This window comes from Musca autumnalis, unplaced genomic scaffold (assembly GCF_047663935.1).
Source record: "Musca autumnalis isolate F117 unplaced genomic scaffold, ASM4766393v1 scaffold_1, whole genome shotgun sequence".
In the NCBI taxonomy this organism is placed as follows: Eukaryota; Metazoa; Arthropoda; class Insecta; order Diptera; family Muscidae; genus Musca; species Musca autumnalis.
The window spans coordinates 32,155,573-32,179,479 of record NW_027411644.1 but is presented as its reverse complement, the minus strand read 5'-3'; the positions used below and the strand labels follow the sequence as shown (position 1 = coordinate 32,179,479).

The 23,907-nt window shown below is 37.8% G+C and overlaps 1 protein-coding gene across 27 annotated transcripts in view; it reads right to left on the bottom strand.

The window, feature by feature from the left end:
• wrd (Protein phosphatase regulatory B subunit well-rounded) overlaps positions 1 to 23,907 on the bottom strand; it is a 71,156-nt gene that overhangs the window by 40,273 nt on the left and 6,976 nt on the right. For 12 of the 27 annotated variants that reach the window (XM_073971472.1, XM_073971512.1, XM_073971523.1 and 9 more), the window contains 2 exons: positions 22,281 to 22,929; positions 21,270 to 21,444 (listed from right to left, as the gene is read on the bottom strand). In XM_073971472.1, the coding sequence (XP_073827573.1) occupies positions 21,270 to 21,444; positions 22,281 to 22,601 (496 nt within the window). In that variant the 5' untranslated portion in view covers positions 22,602 to 22,929. The remainder of the gene's footprint in view (positions 1 to 21,269; positions 21,445 to 22,280; positions 22,930 to 23,907) is intronic. The other 15 variants (XM_073971605.1, XM_073971604.1, XM_073971606.1 and 12 more) reach the window with 2 other exon arrangements.

Below are 23,907 nucleotides of genomic sequence, written 5' to 3'. Positions count from 1 at the left end.
GTTGAACGCATCGAAATGTCATAAATTCTTTCAGTGATTTGTTTGAAATGTTGTTTTTGTTTGAATCAGCTGATTGCATTTTTAGTGGAATATATAATAAGGGAAAATAGAAAAACAACCACTTTTGTACAACTCTGCCATTTCATTACGGAGACCCTTTTCATAATTCTACCACACGCGCAACCTTTAATAAAACAAGGGGAATTCCACAATAGTTTTTTTTATAAAATTTGTTGTAATATAATAAACAAAAATTAAAACAAAACGATTTTAAACCTATTTTAAGAAATTCTAATTAGAATTAGTTTTGTGGCTAGGATTTTTAGTTATGTTTATTCCCCTTAACTATATGGAGCGTATAATTAAATTTGTAACACATCGAAATATTCGTCGAAGACCCTATGATGTATATTATTGATCAGCATAAAATTCTTAGTCGATCTAACCATTTCCGTCTGTCCGTCCGTCTGTCTGTTGAAATCAAGATAAAGCTCGCAATTTTTAAGATAGAGAGTCAAAATTTGGTACCGAAGTTTTTATTACTTCCAGGATGGTTGGTATTGAAAATGGGATATATCGGTCCACGTTTTGGTATAGCCCCCATAGAACGGTACCTCCCGATTTTCGGTATTTTTAAGGTTTTAGCTACCAAAATGGCTGAAATTTGGTACGTAGTCTTCTTTAGGGGTATAAAACTTTCCCCCAGAATTTTGTCGGTATCGGTCCACGCCTTCACATAGCCCCCATAGAACGGTACCTCCCGATTTTCGGTATTTGGAAGGTTGTGGCCACAATAATCCTCCAAAATGGCTAAAATTTGGTGCTTAGACGTCGTTGGTGGTATGAAACTTTCCCCCAGAAATTTGTCGGTGTAGGTCCACGCCTTCATATAGCCCCCATAGAACGGTACCTCCCCATTTTCGGTATTTTTAAGGTTTTAGCTTAATTATCCCACCAAAATGGCTCAAATTTGGTATTTAGTCATCGTTGGGTGTATAAAACTTTCCACCTGAAATTTGTTGGTATAGGTCCACGCCTTTACAAAGCCCCCATAGAACTGTACCTCCCGATTTTCGGTATTTTAAAGGTTGTGGCCACAATAATCCACCAAAATGGCTAAAATTTGGTGCTTAGACGTCGTTGGTGGTATGAAACTTTCCCCCAGAAATTTGTCGGTATAGGTCCACGCCTTCATATAGCCCCCATAGAACTGTTCCTCCCGATTTTCGGTATTTTAAAGGTTGTGGCCACAATAATCCACCAAAATGGCTAAAATTTGGTGCTTAGACGTCGTTGGTGGTATGAAACTTTCCCCCAGAAATTTGTCGGTATAGGTCCACGCCTTCATATAGGCCCCATAGAACAGTACCACCCGATTTTCGGTATTTTAAAGGTTGTGGCCACAATAATCTACCAAAATGGTTGAAATTTGGTGCTTAGACTTCATTGGTGGTATAAAACTTTCCTTCAGAAATTTGTCGGTATATGTCCACGCCTTCATATAGCCCCCATAGAACGGTACCTCCCGATTTTCGGTATTTTGAAGGTTGTGGCCACAATAATTCACCAAAATGGCTGAAATTTAGTATTTAGTCTTCGTTGGGGGTATAGAACTTTCCCCCAGGAATTTGTCGGTATATGTCCACGCCTTCATATAGCCCCCATAGAGCGGTACCTCCCAATTTTCGGTATTTTGAAGGTTGTGGACACAATAATCCACCGAAATGACTGAAATTTGGTGCTTAGACTTCATTGGTGGTATAAAACTTTCCTTCAGAAATTTGTCGGTATATGTCCACGCCTTCATATAGCCCCCATAGAACGGTACCTCCCGATTTTCGGTATTTTGAAGGTTGTGGCCACAATAATTCACCAAAATGGCTGAAATTTAGTATTTAGTCTTCGTTGGGGGTATAGAACTTTCCCCCAGGAATTTGTCGGTATATGTCCACGCCTTCATATAGCCCCCATAGAGCGGTACCTCCCAATTTTCGGTATTTTGAAGGTTGTGGACACAATAATCCACCGAAATGACTGAAATTTGGTACTTAGTCTTCTTATAAAAATTGAATAGTTTCAAATGTTTTTTGTTATTTTCACCTTTAAAAACCGCTCATAGACACTTCGCATGTTCCAGAAAGTTGTTCATTGATATCTTCGCTACATTATTTCTGTTGGTTGTTTTCTTGAATATTGAACGGTTTAGTATCTGTGGATCAGAACCAGAAAAAACAGGATAAAAATCCCATTTGCTTTTTTATTTTGACCTTTAAGAACCGTCTATACAGAGATCGTATGTTCTAGAAAGATGTTTATAGGGATCTGAGGTACATTTTTGTAATTGGTTGTTTGCTTCGAATTTGATCGGTTTGATAGCTGCAGACCTAAACCCGAGAATTTTTTTTTAAAAGAAATTTGACCTTGGCGATTTTGTCCTTGCAGATGAAGTTTGATTGATTTTATGTGTTCACAATTTTTGTTCCTTAACCCTTTCGGTGATTCTATGCCATAACCAGTTTTTGAAGCCCGTTTTAAGGCAAAATACTTATGGGCACACTGTTTTAATAATTTTGTATTTTTCTCTGAAGTGTTATCTAAAAATAATTCGACAAAAATTTTTGATTGGTGGACCCTATACGTTGTTATATCTCAAAGAGCAAGCGTTCCTCGTTCAATTTAAAATTTGCATGAAAATACCATCTTATAATTTTATATATTTTATTAACAAAAATATTTTTTTTGTTAACTTTTTGTATTTAATTTAGTAGATAATCATTGCCTTAATAATTAAAACGAAAAAAAGTTCCGAAATATAGTTCAATGGAGCTGCCAGATTTTTTTCATACTATGTCATATGGCATAGATTTTTCCCAACGGAAATGTTTCACTTTGTTTGACTCCCAGATCTTCTATTGTAAAACCCCTAGATCTTCTATAAAAAGGCCTCCAGATCTTGTATAAATAGACCTCCAGGTCTTCTATAAGAAGACCTCCAGATCTTGTAAAAGAAGACCTCCAGGTCTTCTATACGAAGACTTCCAGGTCTTCTATAAGGAAACCTCCAGATCCACCCTAGGAAAACCTCCAGATGATGTATAACAATTCTTGCAGATTTTCTAAAATAACTCCTTCAGATTTTATATAAGATGGCCCCTACGTCTTCTACAAGCTGACCTCCAGCCCTTCTATAGGATGACATTCAGGTGTTCTATAAGAAGTCCTTCAGATCTGCTATATGAAGACATTCAGGTCTTCTTTAAGAAGTCCTCCAGTGTTTCTATAAGAAGGCCTCAAATCTTCCATAAGAAGACCCTAGGTTTTCTATAAGAAGACCCTAGCTTTTCTATAAGAAGACCCTAGGTTTTCTATAAGAAGACCCTAGGTATTCTATAAGAGGCTTTAAATGTTCTAAAAGAAGACCTCCTGATATTCTATAAGAAGACCTTCTATATGAAGACCCTCAAATCTTCTAATAGTAGACCTCCAGATATTCTATGAAAAACCTTCATGTCTTCTATAAGTAGACCTCCTGGTCTTCAATGAGAAGATCTTATGCTTTTCTATAAGAAAGGCCCCTGCTCTTCTATGAGAAGACCATCTGGTTTTTTATAAGAAGGTCTCCTGCTCTTCTATGAGAAGACGTCCTGCTCTTCTATGAGAAGACGTCCTGCTCTTCTATGAGCAGACCTCCTCTTCTTATATAAGAAGACCTCCTTCTCTTCTATAAGAATACCTCCTGCCCTTCTATATGCAAACGGCCTTCTCTTCTACGAGAAGACGTCCTGCTCTTCTATGAGCAGACCTCCTGCTCTTATATAAGAAGACATCCTTCTCTTCTATAAGAATACCTCCCGCCTTCTATATGCAAACGTCCTGCTCTTCTATGAAAAGACGTCCTGTTCTTCTATGAGCAGACCTCCTGCTCTTATATAAGAAGACCTCCTTCTCTTCTATAAGAATACCTCCTGCCCTTCTATATGCAAACGTCCTTCTCTTCTACGAGAAGACGCCCTGCTCTTCTATGAGCAGACCTCCTGCTCTTGTATAAGAAGTCCTCCTTCTCTTCTATAAGAAGACCTCCTGCCCTTCTATATGCAAACGTCCTGCTCTTATATGAAAAGACGTCCTGCTCTTCTATCAGAAGACGTCCTGCCCTTCTATATGCAAACGTCCTGCTCTTCTATGAAAAGACGTCCTGCTCTTCAAGAAGATAACCTCCTGCTCTTCTATAAGAAGACCTCTTGCTCTACTATAAGAAGACCTCCTGCCCTTCTATATGCAAACGTCCTGCTCTTCTATGTGAAAACATCCTGTCCTTCTATGAGACGACCTTTTGCTCTTCCAGGAGAAGACATCCTGCCCTTCTATGAGAGGACCTTCTGCTCTTTTATGAGAAGACGTCCTGCTCTTCTATAAGAAGACCTCTTCCTCTTCTATAAGTTGAAATTTAATTAAAAACATGAATATTTTAGTTTTGTTTTTTTTCCTTTAAATACATTCTATGCCATATGGCATAGTGTCCAAAAACCACTTTTCTAAACAAAATGTTAAAAAATTAGTATTGATTATTCATATAGTGGGCTTAAGTATATATAAAATTGGAAAAATATATTTTTCAGATCAAAAACAATAAAGAAGCACCGAACGGGTTAAGACCAGATCTACAACTTTGTCTCTGAGATAAATTGAAAATTCCTAACGGTTTGAAAGATATAGCCTTGAAAATTTACCCCTTTTTACATCAAAGCCTCAGACCTTTGGAGGCCTATAACTGCTAAAGTTGATGAGATGGGGGAAAAACGGCGAGACACGTGTCATCTATGTTTTGGTCTTCTATCACACTGTGGAGTCAGAATATGGTTAATAAAACATGACTCAAAAAATTACACACAGTGCTAGAAAACCTCTAAATAGCTCTTAAAGACACATTAAATACCGTTTTAATATATACTCCGAGGATAGATCTTCTGAAAGCATCTATATGAAACGGTTTCAACGGATGGATGATCTGCTGAAAATTTCTTGGGTTAACTCTATAAACCGAAGATTTTTCCAAGGGTCTTACCATTTCCAAGATCACTCCAATATCTTTTTATAGACAAGAAAAGCCTTTGAAATAATCTTCTGTAAGTAGATAACTGTCAATAAACTTATATATACGTAAAGAACTCTAACATGGTTATCAATAGTTCTTTTTTTAAGGTTAATCCTCAGGTTTTACTCCTCAAAGGCTAAGGAGTCCCTCTGGAGGTAGAAGAATCCTCTCAATAGAAGACCTTCTGAAGTCCTAATCTATTCATTGCAGATTGTGTAAAGAAATCTATAGATTGAAACCTTTAGAGTATCCTATAAATTGAAAACCATCTGAGATATTCTCCCATAATAGATTGAATACCAACATTAGGGGGTCAGTAAATGTTGTTAATCCTTTTGAGGCAATCTTCTATAGACAGAACTTCTCCTGATTGTGTTTTTATGTAGAAACATTCTTCCATTGTGTAAATAGAAGGCCTTATGATGAAGTCCTTTATAGGGGTCTTAAAATTTGAAAGCCAACGAAGGGATCTTTATATAGACAGGTGATCTCCAGATGGTTTTTTCTGAAATTAAGCAAAGAACTTCTAAAATTATCTTCTATACATTGAAGGATCTTCTTCTACGATGAAAAATCTCAAAGGGATTTAAGAGATGGAAGACTCTCCGAAAGGGGTATATTAAAATATCTTCTATAGGCTGATGAAGAATGGTTCTTCAATTGGTCTTCCTTGTATTGAAGATGATCTGAAAGGTTCTTTTATAGGACGCTGAAAGGGAATTATATAAATAAACAAGTAAAAAAAGTGTCAGTCGGCATTGCCGACAGATATATACCCTCAGCCAATGTGAAGTGAAACTTTCACCTACGGACAGATCGAATGTATTTAAGGTCTCTTCAGAATTTTGTGGCACTTTTTGGACATTTGAACTTGCCGACCAAAATGTGGATTAGGAATTAACTGCACTAAGACACAAATGTTGAACCTTTGTGGGTTAGGTACCCTTAGGGAGGACCGATATGGGCCATTTTAAAAGTTAAACTAAATTTTGACAAAATATTTGGAGATCCAAAGTTTGGACCAAATTGGTTGCCCCATTCAAGTGATATCGTCCTAGCATTTTAGTGACATTTTTTAAATATTGGGGAGAAAATACCGGAAGTTGTGGACCGGTATTGTCCCATGAAACTAAGTTTGGATATAATATGACGAAGACCAAATGTTGGACCAAATCGGTTGAACAGTTCAAGAGTTATCGTGCTCTCCGACAGCCACATATGGTGACATAGGTATTTTTTACGCCTTTCGGGCTGTTTTTCTAAGAAATATGGACTTTCCCCTGAAAAAACTTTTACAGTCGTAAGGGAGGTAGCGAATGTAAACCGCTTCAACAAAAATCAAAGTGCTTCGAGAGCAGGTCTTAAAGTGAACTTATCCGAAATTTTGTGTGAGAGGTACCAGAAGGAGTAGACAAATATAGTTCATATTCAAACCTGATCTATATCTGGTAGATATATTAGGATGCGTAAAGTATGAACCAAATCTGTCCTTCCCTTCAAGAGTTATCGTGCGTTCAATTTTTCCGAACATTGTTGAAATTTTGTGGGGGAGGTACCTGAAGGAGTGAACCGATATGGCTTATCTTCGAACTTAAAAGTAAGTTTAGACAAAATATTATGAAGGCCAAGTTTTGGATCGAATCGGCAGATCCGCTCTATCTTGCGCTCCAACAACTACATACGGTGCCACAGGTTTTTTTTTGCAAATTTCAGGCAATTTTCTCAGGAAATATGGACTTGCCCCTGATGAAACTTGTACCGTCGTATGCAGGGCAAGTGAATACAAGTTGCTAAAACAAAAATCAGAGCGATTCGAGAGATGACCCTAAACTGAACTTTTCCGAAATTTTGTGTGGGAGGTACCCGAAGGCGTGGACCGATTGAGTCCATATTGGAACCTCATCTAAGCTTGGTAGAAATATCACGATGTGCAAAGTATGTACCAAGTCGGTTACTCCGTTCAAGAATTATCGTGCGCACAAATTTTCCGAACATTTTCGAACTTTTGTGGGGGAGGTACCGGAAGGAGTGGACCGATATAGCCCATCTTTGAACTTAAACGAAGTTTGGGCAAAATATTACGAAAGCCAAAATTTGAATCGAATCGTTTCATCCGTTCGAGAGTTATCGTGCGCTCCAGCCAGCCAGACAGACGGACAGACGGACGGACATTGCTCAATCGACTCCAAATTGTCTGAAACACATTTCGTCCAAACATACTTGGGGTTTAAAACCATTATTTCGATGAGGCACATTTTGCCCGTATGAAAGTGTATATTCCCTCGTTAGCATAAATGCTGAGGGTATAATAACGGTTCCTGTATAGGTTGGAGACTCTGTGAATGGTTCTTCTATGAAAAAAAAAAACTTCTAAGGTTAGAGACTTCTGTTGATAGAAGGTTTCCTAACCTGTAGTGCGATTCTGTTGTTGTTGTTGTAACAGCAAAAGATATGTTTGTAAGTTAATTTTTCTACTTAATCTGGCTCTGGGTGTATCTCCAGTTTTAGGAATGTGGATGCTTCGATGGGAAGTAAACGCAGATCTACCAGAGTTAGTTAGCGTGGGTTGAAAACGTGCAATGCGTCGTGAGGGCCTTTGTCGTATGCTGGGCAGATTTTTTTTGCTCGGTGTCATCGATCCTAATTGGAATTTAGACGGCTATACCATCCCGAACGTAGTTTGGCCAAATCTACCTTGATCTATGGATTCTCTTTTGTAACGTTGGACCTCTATTTCTAGATCATGAAGATCTTTCCTGGCATACCTGGATGGGGGGTCTTATCCACCCTATGGTGATTAGGATGATTCTCAAGCTAACATCCGAGCAAATACTGCCACGAAAGCATGATATTGTGTTGCTGTTCTGGACGAATCTTTGTCTCTTCATGTAGATGGTCCACTGAAGACATGAGGATGCAGTTCTGTCGCCGAATAGCTTACCACGTTATATGTGGTCAACAAGATTTCTTTATCCGCACCCCACTTGCAGTCGTCCAGGGACTTGAAGACCATGTTCCTACATCTCAGCTTGTCACAGATAGCTGTGGCATGTACGGACGACATAAACATGCTGTCGAACGTGACCCCCAGAATTTTGGGGTAGTCGGATTTCTGCTACCATCGACCATGACTCTGTTCTCCCCTCTGCCATCCATGTAGTGAAAAATGTGGCAAGATCAGTCCAATAGGAGTTCAGCCAGAGAAGGTACCAAATAACATCAGGGAAGATACCTGACGCCAAGATCGTACAATTATCCTAATACTTATGATATCAATGCCGTCTGAAACAGTTACGGAGATATCACCATATTTTTGGGAACTCCCTGTTTCATTCTATGTGGATTGGACTCCTTGTTCCTGAATTCCGGGTACGACTGGCATCTGCACATATAATTGATTATCCAACTACACCGGAGTGTAGTCTGCTTAATCTCCTTAAACAGTGTGGAGTGCTTGACAGTATCAAAGGCCTCTGATGAATCCAGCGCCACCAACAATGTCCTATCGTCCGGCTTGCTCTGGTTGAGTCCTCGACTAATATGTGTGGGATTGCGTGCAACGCTCTTCTCGTGTTGTGCTGCTTACGGAACCCATGCTGATAATCGGCAAGTGGATACCTATTTCTAACGCTGGGGGGAGTCTCAAGAGACTTTGCTGATGGCGATAAAAGCGAAATCGCTCTGTACGATTTAGTGGAACTACCCTGTCCATATTTCAGACTTCGAGAACTATGTGGGTGGCTACACTTTGGATGACTTAGCGTTCCTGAGACAGTATCTGCCGCCATAAATGGGTACAGGTGCAATAAAGTCCTAACCCAACATCCCAAAACTCCAAGGCAAACTCGATCCATACTGGTATGACTAAGGTCCGGTAGTTACATCCATTCCTATTCACATGAGGACTTCCTGAATGGGCCTTACATAGGTTAAAGATATGTTTTCTATAGACCCCCTGTTGTTGTTTTCTATAGATTTAGAGCGTTTTCAAGATGTGCTCCATAAGTGGAAGACCATCTTCTAAAAATAGAAGACTCTAAGGGGCCTTCTTTTTTAATGGTAAGTACTGAAAAAGATATTTTAAGACATCATGGGCTTCTAAAGATAAAAACTGAAGAGTCTGCTATGTGGTAGACCTTCTGCTATGTAGTAGACCTTCTGGATTGCAAACACGCTTTGTAGCCACTAAAATCAATCGTCACCTTGTGTTGGGTCCCAGGGCATTGCAACATCGAGGGAAATGAGGCAGCCGACAAACTGGCACGCTGCGGATCGGAGTCACAAAATATTGAAATCGACAACTCCATCAAGCCACCATTGTGCCACTTCAGGAGAGTAATAGTACAAAAATGTCGAGAAAAATTCTGCCAACATTGGCAAAACTTGCCCAGCTGCAGCACATCAAGGGCAATCTGGCCAATCCCGTCGAAGACAAGAACCGCCTCACTGCTCTCAATGAGGAAATCAGACCTGAAACTAGCAGTGGGGATCATCACGGGTCACTGCAGAACAAGATCCACCATGACGAGCAAATGGGAAGAAGACTTGGCTGACTACTGTAGGCTTTGCGAGGATGAGGAAGAAATAGAGACGATTGAGCACCTTTTTTTGCCGCTGTCCTATGCTCATTTCCAGAAGACTGTGTACCATGGGGGTACATACCATCCAATCATTAACAGCATTTAGCCAAGCAAAGCCGTCGGATCTACTTGGACCGATATAATCCATCTTTGAACTTGAACTAAGTTTGGACAAAATATTACGAAAGCCAAATTTTGGACCGAATCGGCAGATCCGTTCGAGAGTTATATTGCGCTCCAACCACTACACATGGTGTCATAGGGTTTTTTGTAACTTTCAGGCTTTTTTCTCAGGAAGTATGGACTTGCCCCTAATGAAACGTACAGCGTCGTATAGAGGACAGCGAATACAACTTGCGTAAACAAAAATCAAAGCGATTCGAGACCGGGTCCTAAACTGAACTTTTCCGAAATTTTGTGTGGGAGGTACCCGAAGGAGTGGACCGGTTGAGTCCATATTGGAACCTCATCTAAGTCTGGTAGAAATTACACGATGTGCAAAGTATGGACCAAATCGGAATAACCTACAAGAGTTATCGTGCGCACAAGTTTTGCGACAATTTTTGAACATTTGTGGGGGAGGTACCTGAAGGAGTGGACCTATATGGTCCATCTTCGAACTTAAATCGAATCTGAACAAAATATTTCGATACCGAATCGATTGATCCGTTCGAGAGTTATCGTGCGCACCAGCCTGCCAGACAGACGGACGGACATTGCTAGATCTACTCAAAATTGTCTGAAACGGATATCGTACAAACATACTTGGGGTCTAAAACCATTATTTCGATGAGTCACATTTTTGGTCGTATCAAAGTGTAAATACCCTCTTTAGCCTAAAGGCTGAGGGTATAACAATCTTCACTACATATGTCTATATCTAACCAACATCATCACTACAACTATAGCTAACTGCTTCTCATCCGCAGGCATCACCTTCACACTACATCAATACACCTATGGTCTCATCTACCACATCCATAGTTTACATCTTCAACTTAGTCTCTAACCTGGAACGGTCATCTATACACACATCTAAATCGCATCCATAACCATCAGTCCATTAATAATCCACCACCACTAACTAAGATGCCTAACAATCACACACACACACCAGCCCAGAACCTCCAGAATCTACATCCCCAACCACATCACCTACAATCTTCATCTATACATAACTACCGTCACACATCTGCATCTCCATCATACCATCACATCTTCAACCAGTTTCAATATCCAGGATGAACACAATGGACCTCAAGGTCTCCGAGTGGAGTGGCTGGCCATACAGCAGCTGCGCATCCTATAACCTAACCTAACCATGTAGTAGACCTATCCGAAGAGGACATCTGTTGATTAAAGACCTTCTGAAGAGGTTATTATACCCTTAGCCTTTAGGCTAAAGAGGGTATTTACACTTTGATACGACCAAAAATGTGCCTCATAGAAATAATGGTTTTAGACCCCAAGTATGTTTGTACGATATCCGTTTCAGACAATTTTGAGTAGATCTAGCAATGTCCGTCCGTCTGTCTGTCTGTCGGTCTGTCTGTCTGGCTGGTGCGCACGATAACTCTCGAACGGATCAATCGATTCGGTTCAAATTTTGGGTATCGAAATATTTTGTGCAGATTCGATTTAAGTTCGAAAATGGGCCATAAAGGTCCACTCCTTCAGGTACCTCCCCCACAAATGTTCAAAAATTGTCGCAAAACTTGTGCGCACGATAACTCTTGTAGGGAATAACCGATTTGGTCCATACTTTTCACATCGTGTAATTTCTACCAAACTTAGATGAGGTTCCAATATGGACTCAAACGGTCCACTCCTTCGGGTACCTCCCACACAAAATTTCGGAAAAGTTCAGTTTAGGACCTGGTCTCGAATCGCTTTGATTTTTGCTTACGCATGTTGTATTCGCTGTCCTCTATACGACGCTGTAAGTTTCATTAGGGGCATGTCCATACTTCCTGAGAAAATAGCCTGAGAGTTACAAAAAACCCTATGACACCGTGTGTAGTGGTTGGAGCGCAAGATAACTCTCGAACGGATCTGCCGATTCGGTCCAAAATTTGGCTTTCGTAATATTTTGTCCAAACTTAGTTCAAGTTCAAAGATGGATTATATCGGTCCACTCCTTCCGGTACCTCCCCCACAAAAGTTCGAAAATGTTCATTTTAGGACCTGCTCTCGAATCGCCTTGCTTTTTGATGTAACATCTTGTATTCACTGTCCCCTATACGAAGGTACAAGTTTCCTCAGGGGCAAGTCCATACTTCCTGAAAAAATAGCCCGAAAGTTGAAAAACAAACCCTATGACACCATGTTTATTGGCGGAAGCGCATATGCGAATGGAATGCCGATTCCGGCCAAAATTTGGCCTTCGTATATTGTTTCCAAACTTAGTTTAAGTTCGTAGATAAGCCATATCGGTCCACTCCTTCAGGTACTTACCCCAAGTTGTGCGCACGATAACTCTTGATGGGAGTGACCGATTTGGTCCATACTTTACACATTCTCATAATATCTACCATATATAGATCAGGTTCGAATATGGACTATATGTTGGTGTACAATGTAGATCAAATTATTGTACTGTATATATATCTACCTGTTTTATATAAATGTAGTGGGCATAGATATGTATACCTGTTTTATGTGAAAAATATTTTCAATATTTTTCCATTCCATTCTAAAACTTTAATAAAGAAACTTTATCGATATAGAACCACTGCGTGTTTATAACTTTCCAATAGGTTATTGGCCCAGCGCTTACGTGATATATATCGGGAATTTTAATTCGTTGGCGACAATTAATTTAAATCAGTAATTTGTGTTTTTACGGGCAAAATGAATGGATCAAATGTGCAATTTCCAAAACTTTCCAATTCCAACTATCATAATTGGAAATTCAATATGGAGCTGCTGTTGCTGGAACGGGAACTATGGGATATCATCGTTGGAGAAGTGCCAAGTACCCCTGATGCGAAATGGTTAATTCGTGACGGAAAAGCTAGGGCAACTATCGGTTTAGCGGTGGAAGAATCTCAAAAAGTTCATATCAAGAAGCTTAAGACGGCTAAGGAATTTTGGAATGTTTTAAAGAAGCACCATGAGAAGTCAAATTTAACAAATAAAGTAAGTCTTTTACGCCAATTATCAACAAAGAGAATGCTAGGAGGTCAATCAATGGAAGAACATATAACAGAATTTATGGATATTGTGGATCGTTTAAATGACCTTGGTGAGGAAATTGGTGAGCACAAAACTGTTGCATTTTTGCTTGGGAGCCTGCCGGAGGAATACAATTCGTTGGTTTCATCATTGGAGATGCGTCCAGAGAACGATTTAACGGTGGATTTGGTAAAGGAAAAACTGCTTCAAGAATTTAAACGGAAATCTGAAGTTGCTCCATTGCCTGATACGGTATTTAAAACTCAAAAGAAATTCAAGCCAAAATGTTTTTCATGTGGTAAGATGGGCCACATAAAGAAAAATTGTCCGAACAGAAGACCAAATGGAAATCGCGCAAATGTTGCGGAGAATAAAGAAAGTAAAAATAAAATCATTGCTTCGGAGTTACGTCAAAAAGAAAGGAACATAATTGGTTCATAGATTCGGCTGCAACTTGTCATATGAGCTGCGATGAAGGATCGTTTTACAGGTTGAACAGGAAAGAAAATGATTCAATATATTTGGCTGATGGTACCGAATTAAAGGCAAGTGGCATTGGTGAATGTCGTCTGATTTGTCAAAACAAAGAAATATGTGTACAAGACGTTTTGTACGTTCCACAACTTGATGGAAGTTTATTATCAGTAAGACAATTGACAAATGAAGGTTACAAGGTGCATTTTGATTCGGATAGCTGTTTAATATTGATGGATGGTCAAGCTTGTGCTACAGGAAGATTGAGGAATAATTTGTATATCCTTAATAGTAGTCAAATGGCGAATAAATTGTGTGGTTACAAAGCGGAATGCATTCATATGTGGCATCGTCGATTGGGTCATAGAAATATTCAAGCAATCAAGACTAGTGCTAGTGAAGGTCTAGCTGCTGGATTGAATATAAAGAAATGCTCATGTTCGTCTGCTTGTGAGGTATGTTTACAATCAAAATTAATAAGAAAACCTTTCCCAAAGGCGTCAGAAACAAAGACCGAAACTATTTTGGATATAATTCACGCGGATGTATGCGGTCCAATGCAAAATACAACTCCGAGTGGTAACCGATATTTTTTAACAATGATAGATGACTACAGCCGATACTGTCATGTTTATTTTTTAAAAACCAAGGATATGGTTTTTGATAAAATAAAAGAATTTGTTGAAATGACGGAAAATCAATTTGGTAAGCGAATGAAAATATTAAGATCTGACCGTGGAGGTGAATTTTGTAGCAAGAAAATGGAAACATATCTCAAGTCAAAAGGGATACTTCATCAATTAACTGCTCCCTACACTCCTGAACAAAATGGAGTAGCAGAAAGAAAGAATAGAAGCTTGATGGAGATGGCTCGCTGCATGTTGAATGACTCTGAAATTCATGTAAAATTTTGGGCGGAAGCTGTGAACACAGCAAATTATGTTCAAAACAGAATTCAAACTTCTGTTACAAATGTTACTCCTTTTTCACTGTGGTTCAACAAAACTCCAAGCTTAAGTCATATTCGAGTTTTTGGATCGGTTGCATACGCACATATTAACAAACAAAAGAGAAGAAAGTTGGATAATGTTGCGGTCAAATGCAATTTGATTGGCTATTGTGATGAATCGAAGGCATATCGTTTACTCAACACTAAGACGAACGCTATTGTTATTAGTAGAGATGTGGAATTTATTGAACCAGACTGCCGCCACAAGGGTTGTGATCCAATTGAAGTCGAAAGAACGCCGAAGAATATGGTTAGTGTACCCTTAGAATTTTCAAATTATGATATGGAAAATGAAGGCATATCAAGTGGGGAAGATGAAGACGAATTTCATGGTTTTGAGTCTGAAGATGAAATACTTTCAACGTCATCTTCTGATGAGTCACAACGAGAAGAAATTCATGAAAATGTTACGTCAACTCATACTGCTGAAAGAAGAGTATCGACAAAAGATATGGGTGTAAAGTTTCTCACGCTGATGATCCTGTTTCTTACAAGGATGCTGTATCGAGGTCCGATAGTAAGGAGTGGATGAAAGCTACAGTGCCCGAAATAAACATAGGTTCACATGTAAATTTGTAATTTTTTCGTAATCCATATGACTTTTATAGGATTTTATAATTTTGTATTTTGGAGTTGGGCATTCCCCATGATGTCAATATATCAGTTATTTGGTTTTACGACAAAATAAAAATTTAAAATTTTTTTCCTTATTTTAGGTGCGAAATAATGATAGGTTCAGGGCAATTTTTGCGGATTTACACGTATAAATTTGAGGAAAACTTTTTTACAAATCGTTGTTTTTTTAGATCGCCGATGTGCAACGAGTAATTTAGTTTAGAAGTTGTCTCCGAATTATTTTCAAAATGCAGATTTGTTCAACACTTTAAAGTAGTTTTAAGAAACACATTTTTAACGTGGGGGAGGAGGCGAATCTGTGGTTGTCAGAGGCAAGGATCATTTCAAATTGCATGAAAAGAGTAACAATCAAACAACTGAATCCAATTTTTTAAAAAGTTTCATAAATTGGGCGCAAAATTTGAATGTCAAAAAAGTCTGGAGGGTTCTCCAATACCACTTTGACGGCAAGAATCGCTTATTTTTCCCATTTTTTGGAGTTAAAATAATTTTGCATCTCAAAACAACAGTCAACGTGATCTTCCGGTATCGAAAATGCTATGTAAACAAACGTTAGTAAGCTCGAATCGACCAAGGAAGAATACAAAAATTGCGAAGGAAAACGGCAATCGAGCCTGAAGAAGAACAGACGTAGGTTTAGGTAAAAATGCTTATGAAAAATAGATGGAAAATTGTTTGAGTAATAGAAAAAATCCATCCTAGCCATTTTGCATGAGAGTTCAAAGATTTTTAGTCGAAATCTGGCGGTTTTCTTTTTTGGTCTCGGTTGCAGTTTTACTTGGCAATTTTTGTATTCTTCCGTGGTCGATTCGAGCTTACTAACGTTTGTTTACATCGCATTTTCGATACCTGAAGATCAAGTTGACTGTTGTTTTGAGATGCAAAATTATTTTAACTGCAATAAATGGGAAAAATAAGCGATTCTTGCCGTCAAAGTGGCGTTGGAGAACCCTTCAGACTTTTTTGACGTTGAAATTTGCGCCCAATTTATGAAACTCTTTAAGAAACTGGATTTAGTTTTTTGATTGATACTCTTTTCATGCAATCTGAAATGATCCTTGCCTCTGACAACAACAGATTAACCTCCTCTCCCACATTAAAAATGTGTTTCTTAAAACTGCTTTAAAGTGTTGAACAAATCTGCATTTTGAAAATAATTCGCGGACAACATCTAAGCTTAATTATTCGTTGGACATCGGCGACCTAAAAAAACAAGGATTTGTAAAAAGTTTTCCTCAAATTTTTACCTGTAAATCCCCAATAATTGCTCTGAACCTATCATTATTTCGCACCAAAAATAAGGGAAAATGTTTTAAAATTTTACAAATTTTTATTTTGTCGCAAAATCAAATAATTGATATATTGATATCATGGGGAGTGTCCAACTCCATAATACAAAATTATAAAATCCTATAAAAGTAATCGGAATTACGAAAAAATTACAAATTTACATGTGAACCTATGTTTATTTCGGGCACTGTATGAATGAGGAAATCAAGTCGCTACATGACAATCAAACATGGGATCTTGTGGAAATGCCTAAAGGACACAAACTGATTGTCTATAAGTGGGTTTTCAAAGTGAAGAAAACTACTGATGAGAAGGCCAAATACAAGGCCAGATATGTAGCAAAGGGATATTCCCAAAAGTACGGAGAAGACTATGATCAAGTGTTTGCACCTGTGGTAAAGCAAACAACTCTGAGGACTCTATTGGCAGTGGCAAGCTATAAAAATATGGAAGTGAAACACATTGATGTTAAGACAGCATTCCTGAATGGTGAGATCGATTCTGAAATTTATATACGGCAACCAGAAGGCTTCATTGAAAAGGGCAAGGCAAATTTGGTTTGCAAATTAAAAAGAAGCATCTATGGTCTAAAACAATCAGCACGTTGTTGGAACCTGCGAATAAACACTGTTTTAGTTAATTCTGGATTCAGAAGGGGAAAAGCTGATCCGTGCCTTTACGTAAAAGAACAGAACAATTCAACTGTTTATGTCTTAATTTACGTAGACGATATCATTGTAGCTAGTGAAAGTAACGAGGAAATTCAAAATGTTACAAGGACCATAAAGCAGAACTTTGAAATAACTGAACTAGGAGATATCAAATTATATTTGGGAATTGAAGTAACACGTAACGAAGGTGGAGTTTTCTATTTGTGCCAAGAAAACTATATTACAAAGATGTTGAAAGAATTCGGACTATCTGATGCAAAAACTTCTTCGATTCCTATAGATCCGGGCTATTTAAAGGATATTCAAGATGATAAATTGCTGGAGGACAATCATTTGTATAGAAAGGCAATTGGATCTCTGTTATACCTGGCAAATAATACGCGTCCGGATATTTCAGTTGCTGTGTCTATATTATCGCGAAAAGTTGAAAACCCAAGTCAAAGAGATTGGACGGAAGTCAAGCGAGTTTTTAGATATTTGAAAGGCAGTCAAAATTTAAAATTGTGTGTTGGTTCTAAGTCAAATTTGGATCTGAAAGGATATGCTGATGCTGACTGGGCTGGAGATGTCAACGATCGAAAATCTACAAGCGGTTTTGTATTCAAACTTGGTGACGCCACCATAAGCTATGCAAGTAGAAAACAGTCGAACGTAACTTTGTCATCAACGGAAGCAGAGTTAGTAGCTTTAGCAGAAGCATCGCAGGAAATGTTATGGATATGTCAATTAATGAAAGAATTTGGAATCAAAATATCCAATCCAGTAATATATGAAGATAACCAAAGTTGCCTCAAAATTCTACAGGAAGATAAAATTAATCCAAGAAGCAAGCATATTGATGTTAAATATTATTTTGTTCGTGATTTGCTAAGGTCTGAAAGAATAAGCTACGAATATTGCCCAACAGATAATATGTTAGCCGATATTTTCACTAAACCGTTACAAAAAATTAAAGTTTGTAAATTTAGGAATTTAATTGGATTATCAGTTTAGCTTTAAATGTACATATGTATTGCCGTTAACAATATCTGATACATTGAGAAGGGGTGTTGGTGTACAATGTAGATCAAATTATTGTACTGTATATATATCTACCTGTTTTATATAAATGTAGTAGGCATAGATATGTATACCTGTTTTATGTGAAAAATATTTTCAATATTTTTCCATTCCATTCTAAAACTTTAATAAAGAAACTTTATCGATATAGAACCACTGCGTGTTTATAACTTTCCAATACTATATTTGTGCACTCCATCCCGTACATCCCACACAAAATTTTGGATAAGCTCACTTTAAGACCTGCTATTGAATCACTTTAATTTTTGTTGAAGCAACTAACATTTGCTGCCTCAATTACGATGGTAAAAGTTGTTTCAGGGGCAAGTCCATACCTCTTGAGAAAACAGCCCGAAGGGTGTAAAAACCCCCTATGGCACACCCATGGTCTATGTCGGTCCATTCCTTTAAGTACCTTTTCCGCAACATTTTTGAACTTTAATCCTAATCAACATTTTTATCGGTTCATACGACCAAAATTTTGAAACCCCCTAAATACATAAGTTTTTTTGTGAAAAAAGTGTTTCAATTTGCACAGGCTGAGGGTATATCTCTGTCGGCAAAGCCGACTGATACTTTTTTACTTGTTTTTATATATTTTATATATCGAAACTTTACAATGGAATCTCCTATAAGTTATAGAATTGCCTTAAAATGTGTCTGATATAGATAAGACACCTCTTGAAGATAATAACTAAAGTCCTTAAAGGAGTCTTCTGTATAGAAACATCCACTATCGGATTTCTTTATAGATCGAGGACTTGTTTATACCCTCAGCCTTTAGGCTAGAAAGGGTATATACACTTTCATACGGGCAAAATGTGCCTCATCGAAATAATGGTTTTAGACCCCAAGTATGTTTGGACGAAATGTGTTTCAGACAATTTGGAGCGGATTTAGCAATGTCCGTCCGTCTGTCTGTCTGTCCGTCTGTCTGGCTGGTGCGCACGATAACTCTCGAACGGATGAACCGATTCGCTTCAAATTTTGGCTTTCGTAATATTTTGTCCAAACTTAGTTTAAGTTCGAAGATGAGCTATATCGGTCTACTCCTTCCGGTACCTCCCCCACAAAAGTTCCAAAATGTTCGGAAAATTTGTGGGCATGATAACTCTTGAAGGGAGTAAACGATTTGGTCCATACTTTGCACATCGTGAAATTTCTACCAGACTTAGATGAGTTTCCAATATGGCCCCAATCGGCCCACTCCTTCTGGTACCTCCCACACAAAATTTCGGATAAGTTCAGTTTAGGACCTGCTCTCGAATCGCTTTGATTTTTGTTGCAACAACTTGTATTCACTTCCCCCCATACGACGGTTTAAGTTTCATCAGGGGCAAGTCCATACTTCCTGAGAAAATGGCCCGAGAGGTGCAAAAAGCCCCTATGACACCTTGCGTAGTGGTTGGAGCGCAAGATAACTCTCGAACGGATCTGTCGATTCGGTCCAAAATTTGGTCTTCGTAATATTTTATCAAAACATAGACCAAATTCGAATATGGGCTATATCGGTCCACTATTTCAGGTACCTCCCCCACAAAACTTCAAAAATGTTCGGAAAAATTTTGTGCACGATAACTCTTGAAGGGAGTGACCGATGTAATCTATACTTTGCACATCCTAATATATCTACCAGATATAGATCACGTTCGAATATGGACTATATATGTCTTTTCCTTCTGGTACCTCTCATACAAAATTTCGGATAAGTTCACTTTAAGACCTGCTCTCGAATCACTTTGATTTTTGATAAAGCGATTTGCATTCGCTACCTCTATTACGACGATAAAAGTTATTCCAGGGGCAAGTCCATATTTCTTGGGAAAACAGCCCGAAAGGAGAGCACGATAACTCTCGAATTGTTCAACCGATTTGGTCCAAGATTTAGTCTTCGTCATATTATTCCCAAACTTAGTTTCATGGGCAGTACCGGTCCACAACTTTCGGTACATCTCCCCAATATTTAAAAAAATTTCACTAAAAATGACGATATCACTTGAATGGGGTCCAAACTTTGGATCTCCTAATATTTTATCAAAATTTAGTTTAACTTCTAAAATGGCCCATATCGGTCCTCCCTAAGGGTACCTGCCCTGCAGTTAATTCCTAATCCACATTTTTGTCGGCAAATTCAAATGTCCAAAAAGGGGCACAAAATTCTGAAGAGACCTTAAATACATTCGATCTGTCCGGAGGTGAAAGTTTCGCTTCACATTGGCTGAGGGTATATATCTGTCGGCAAAGCCGACTGACACTTTTTTACTTGTTTAGATCTATTTTTATAGATTTAAGACCTTCAAAAGCCATCTTTCACATACATACATACATATAGTCCATATTTACATTAGGCAATTTTCCTTGCGGCAATTGTCAGTTTGAAGGTGAGAGAGGTGAGGCATATTGTAACCCTTTGCCTCTCAACACCCTCTCTCACCAACAAACTGACAATTGCCGCAAGGAAAATTGCCTAATGTAAATATGGACATATACATATGTTTCCAAAAACATTTCTGTAGGGACAAGGGAGACTTCTATCATACCAATGCACTCTGATTCATTTTAGCTCAATCTTATGGGTCCTTTTTTCACCGAGTCCGAACGGCATGTCTAACAAAATTAAGGGGTCGATTATGGATAGCAACCCAACTCCAGTTGCGTTGCCAGAAGAGAAAATCATGCGATTAAAATGAGAAAAAAGTCGGAAATTTTTGTCAAATTCAATCAATATCAGTGTTTTGAACCTTCAGGTATTAATTTAATTGTAAAAAAAATATACATTTTTTATGCGGAAATAGAAAATTCCATTACTAAATTTGCTGTGGGCAACGCAACTGGAATTGGGTTGCTATCCATAATCGACCCCTAAATGAATAGAAGTTTGACATGGCTGAAATACTCGGAAATATGTTCGATTGGCAGGCCAAACAACATCACAATATCAACGGTGGCAAAATACCCATCAGCGTAATGTTGGCGATATTTCCTGGGTATTGCATCCATGTAAAACTTCTCTACAAGTAATGTCTTAAGACACGACGTACGAATTGGGCGTTCAAAAGTAAGTGTCATATCAATGAACTAATATGAATCGAGCTGTACTCATTGAGAAGTGAGAGTCTTCCGGACGTTGGGGGAACTATTATATAAATAGTTTAGTTTTCAATATAAGAATGCCTTTGGTTCGCTAAACAAACGGACTTTCATTTTAAACAATATTGTACAATTTTCAAAAATAAATCTTAGGAATTTGAATGATAAAAGTATAAATATTTTATACTCACTCTCATTTAGGGGGGCTAATGTTGTTAGTTCACAATTTTTTGAGACATTATAACGGGAACTTGTTTGTCGTTTCTCCTTTTTTACTATGGGAGTTGTTGTTAAGTTTAAACCTTTAGTTATTGGTGTGGGTGGGGGAGCATCACGTGGGGGTGTGCTTAGATTTTCCTTATTGGCCTGAAAAAGTAAAAAAAAACTTGTATTAGAAAAAAAAACTATTATGATTGAAATAAGGAAACCGTGTAAAATATATTAAATTTAGTAAAATTTAAATTCATATTTAAAATGTTATAAAGAGTTAGAAAAGAAAGAGCTTTCCGGGTCGGATAAAAGCGAATAATAGACGACATCAAACAATAAATTAATATAAAAGTTTTTCAATTAACTATAAAGCTATCTGTTGTTATTGAAGAAATACGAGTTTAACTAGCAACATAAACTTTATGGCCTGTTTCACTAAGACATTCGAATAAAAATTCGTTCGAACTACTAACAAATTTCTGTTTTTTGAAAAATATTTAACTTTTTTCAATCAAACAAATATAACCTACAACAACAGGAGTTTGGTAGTAATTCGAACGAATTTGAATTCGAATCGTCTTAGATAAATAGGCCATTAATGTTGGCAGAACTAGGTACTTGAAATCCGTTTTTCAAATTCTCAAACATCTCTCCCAAAACAAAAAATAAACCATAACTGCTTCCCCTTCTTTCGATCCCAAAAATAACCTTAAGGAGGCTTCAATATTAAATATTGACTTGAATAAATAAATATGTTATCTCTGTTATTTACAAATATGAGAACATTTTATAAACAATAAATGACATGTAAAAATCCAAGTAGATCGATAAGACAAATAAAAGAATGCAAGTGAACAACAAAATTTCAATATAGGTATTGGCCAAAAAGAGAAGGTGAAGCCATGGAAAAACATACATTTGTAATATGCACATATATCATCTACACATATAATGATGTCTCGAATGATAAACATATGTATCTATCAACTTACCTCCTTTTTGATAGCAGCTGAAAATGGAGGCGATGAAGAAGAACCGGAACATGTATTACCACCACTGCTGGCCAATGTATTTGTAACCACAATTGGTATGGAAGCTGTTGTCACTGGTGCTGATGTTGTTGTTATATTATTACTGTTATTTTCCTTGATACCGTTGGTAGTGTTGGTGTTTGGGTTGGTGGCCGTAGTTATCTTATTATTTATGTTATTATTATTATTGTTGTTATTGACAACCACCGGTGACACCACAACATCCACTGGCTTGGAAGATGGTGTATTTTGTTGTAACGTTGTTGCTGCCTTATTATCCATAACGGGTTAAGGAGCCACCTTCTCTTTGCGTATAATTTGCCGTGACGTTATTGTTCCTCTGTTCTGCTCTTCTCTAGGTGGTGGTGTAGTAGTTAGGGGGTGGTAGGTAGTTGGAGGTATCTCAACAATATTTTGTTTTTTGTTTTTTTGTTTCCAATAAACTTATAATATGTGGGGAGGGGTACACAATGTTGTTGTCAATTGATGAAGACACAAACGTGCACATACACACTTAATTGTGATTACTCTATGTGTACTTACATACGACGACGACGAAGGAGAAGACGACGATGACAACAACAACCACACACTATGACAAATGATTCAACTAGAAAATCAATAATGAACAAATAGAAGTCTTATTAGAAAAAAATGTGTGGACAATTTGTTTAAATTGTTATTATAATTATTAGTTGTGTTTTGTTTCTAAAAACCTGGCAAATAAATTGGGCTCGACAAAGCAGAATAAAGTCTATCGCTACATACAATTCATACAATTGCTGCTTTTAAGATTATTGTGAAAACGCGTCTGCAGTTATTATAGGCTGGGATAAATATTGCCCATTTACTCAAAGAGTGTCTTAACTCCCAAAAATGCATTTTTATACCCTCCACCATATGGAGGATATAATTAAATTTGTCATTCCGTTTGTATTATATCGAAATATTCGTCGGAGACCCCATAAAGTATATATATTACTGATCAGCATAAAATTCTATGTCGAGTTAACAATGTCCGTCCGTCCGTCTGTCTGTTGAAATCAAGATACAGCTCGCAATTTCAAAGATAGAGAGTCAATATTTGGTACAGAAGTTTTTATTACTTGCAGGATGGTTGGTATTGAAAATTGGGATATATCGGTCCACGTTTTGATATAGCCCCCATAGAAAGGTACCTCCCGATTTTCGGTATTTTTAAGGTTTTAGCTTCATTATCCTACCAAAATGGCTGAAATTTGGTATTTAGTTATCGTTGGGTGTATAAAACTTTCCACCTGAAATTTGTTGGTACAGGTTCACGCCTTTATATAGTCCCCATAGAACTTTACCTTCCGATATCCAGCATTTTGAAGGTTTTGAAATGGCTGAAATGTGATATTTAGTCTTTGTTTGGGGTATAAAACTTTCCTCCTAGACATTTGTTGGTATAAGTCCACTCCTTTATATAGCCCCCATAGAAAGGTACCTCCCGATTTTGGGTATTTTGAAGTTTGTGGCCTCCATTTTTCTCTGAAATGGCTGAAATTTGGTACTTAGTCTTCGTTGGTGGTATAAAACTTTCCCCCAAAAATTTGTCGGTACAGGT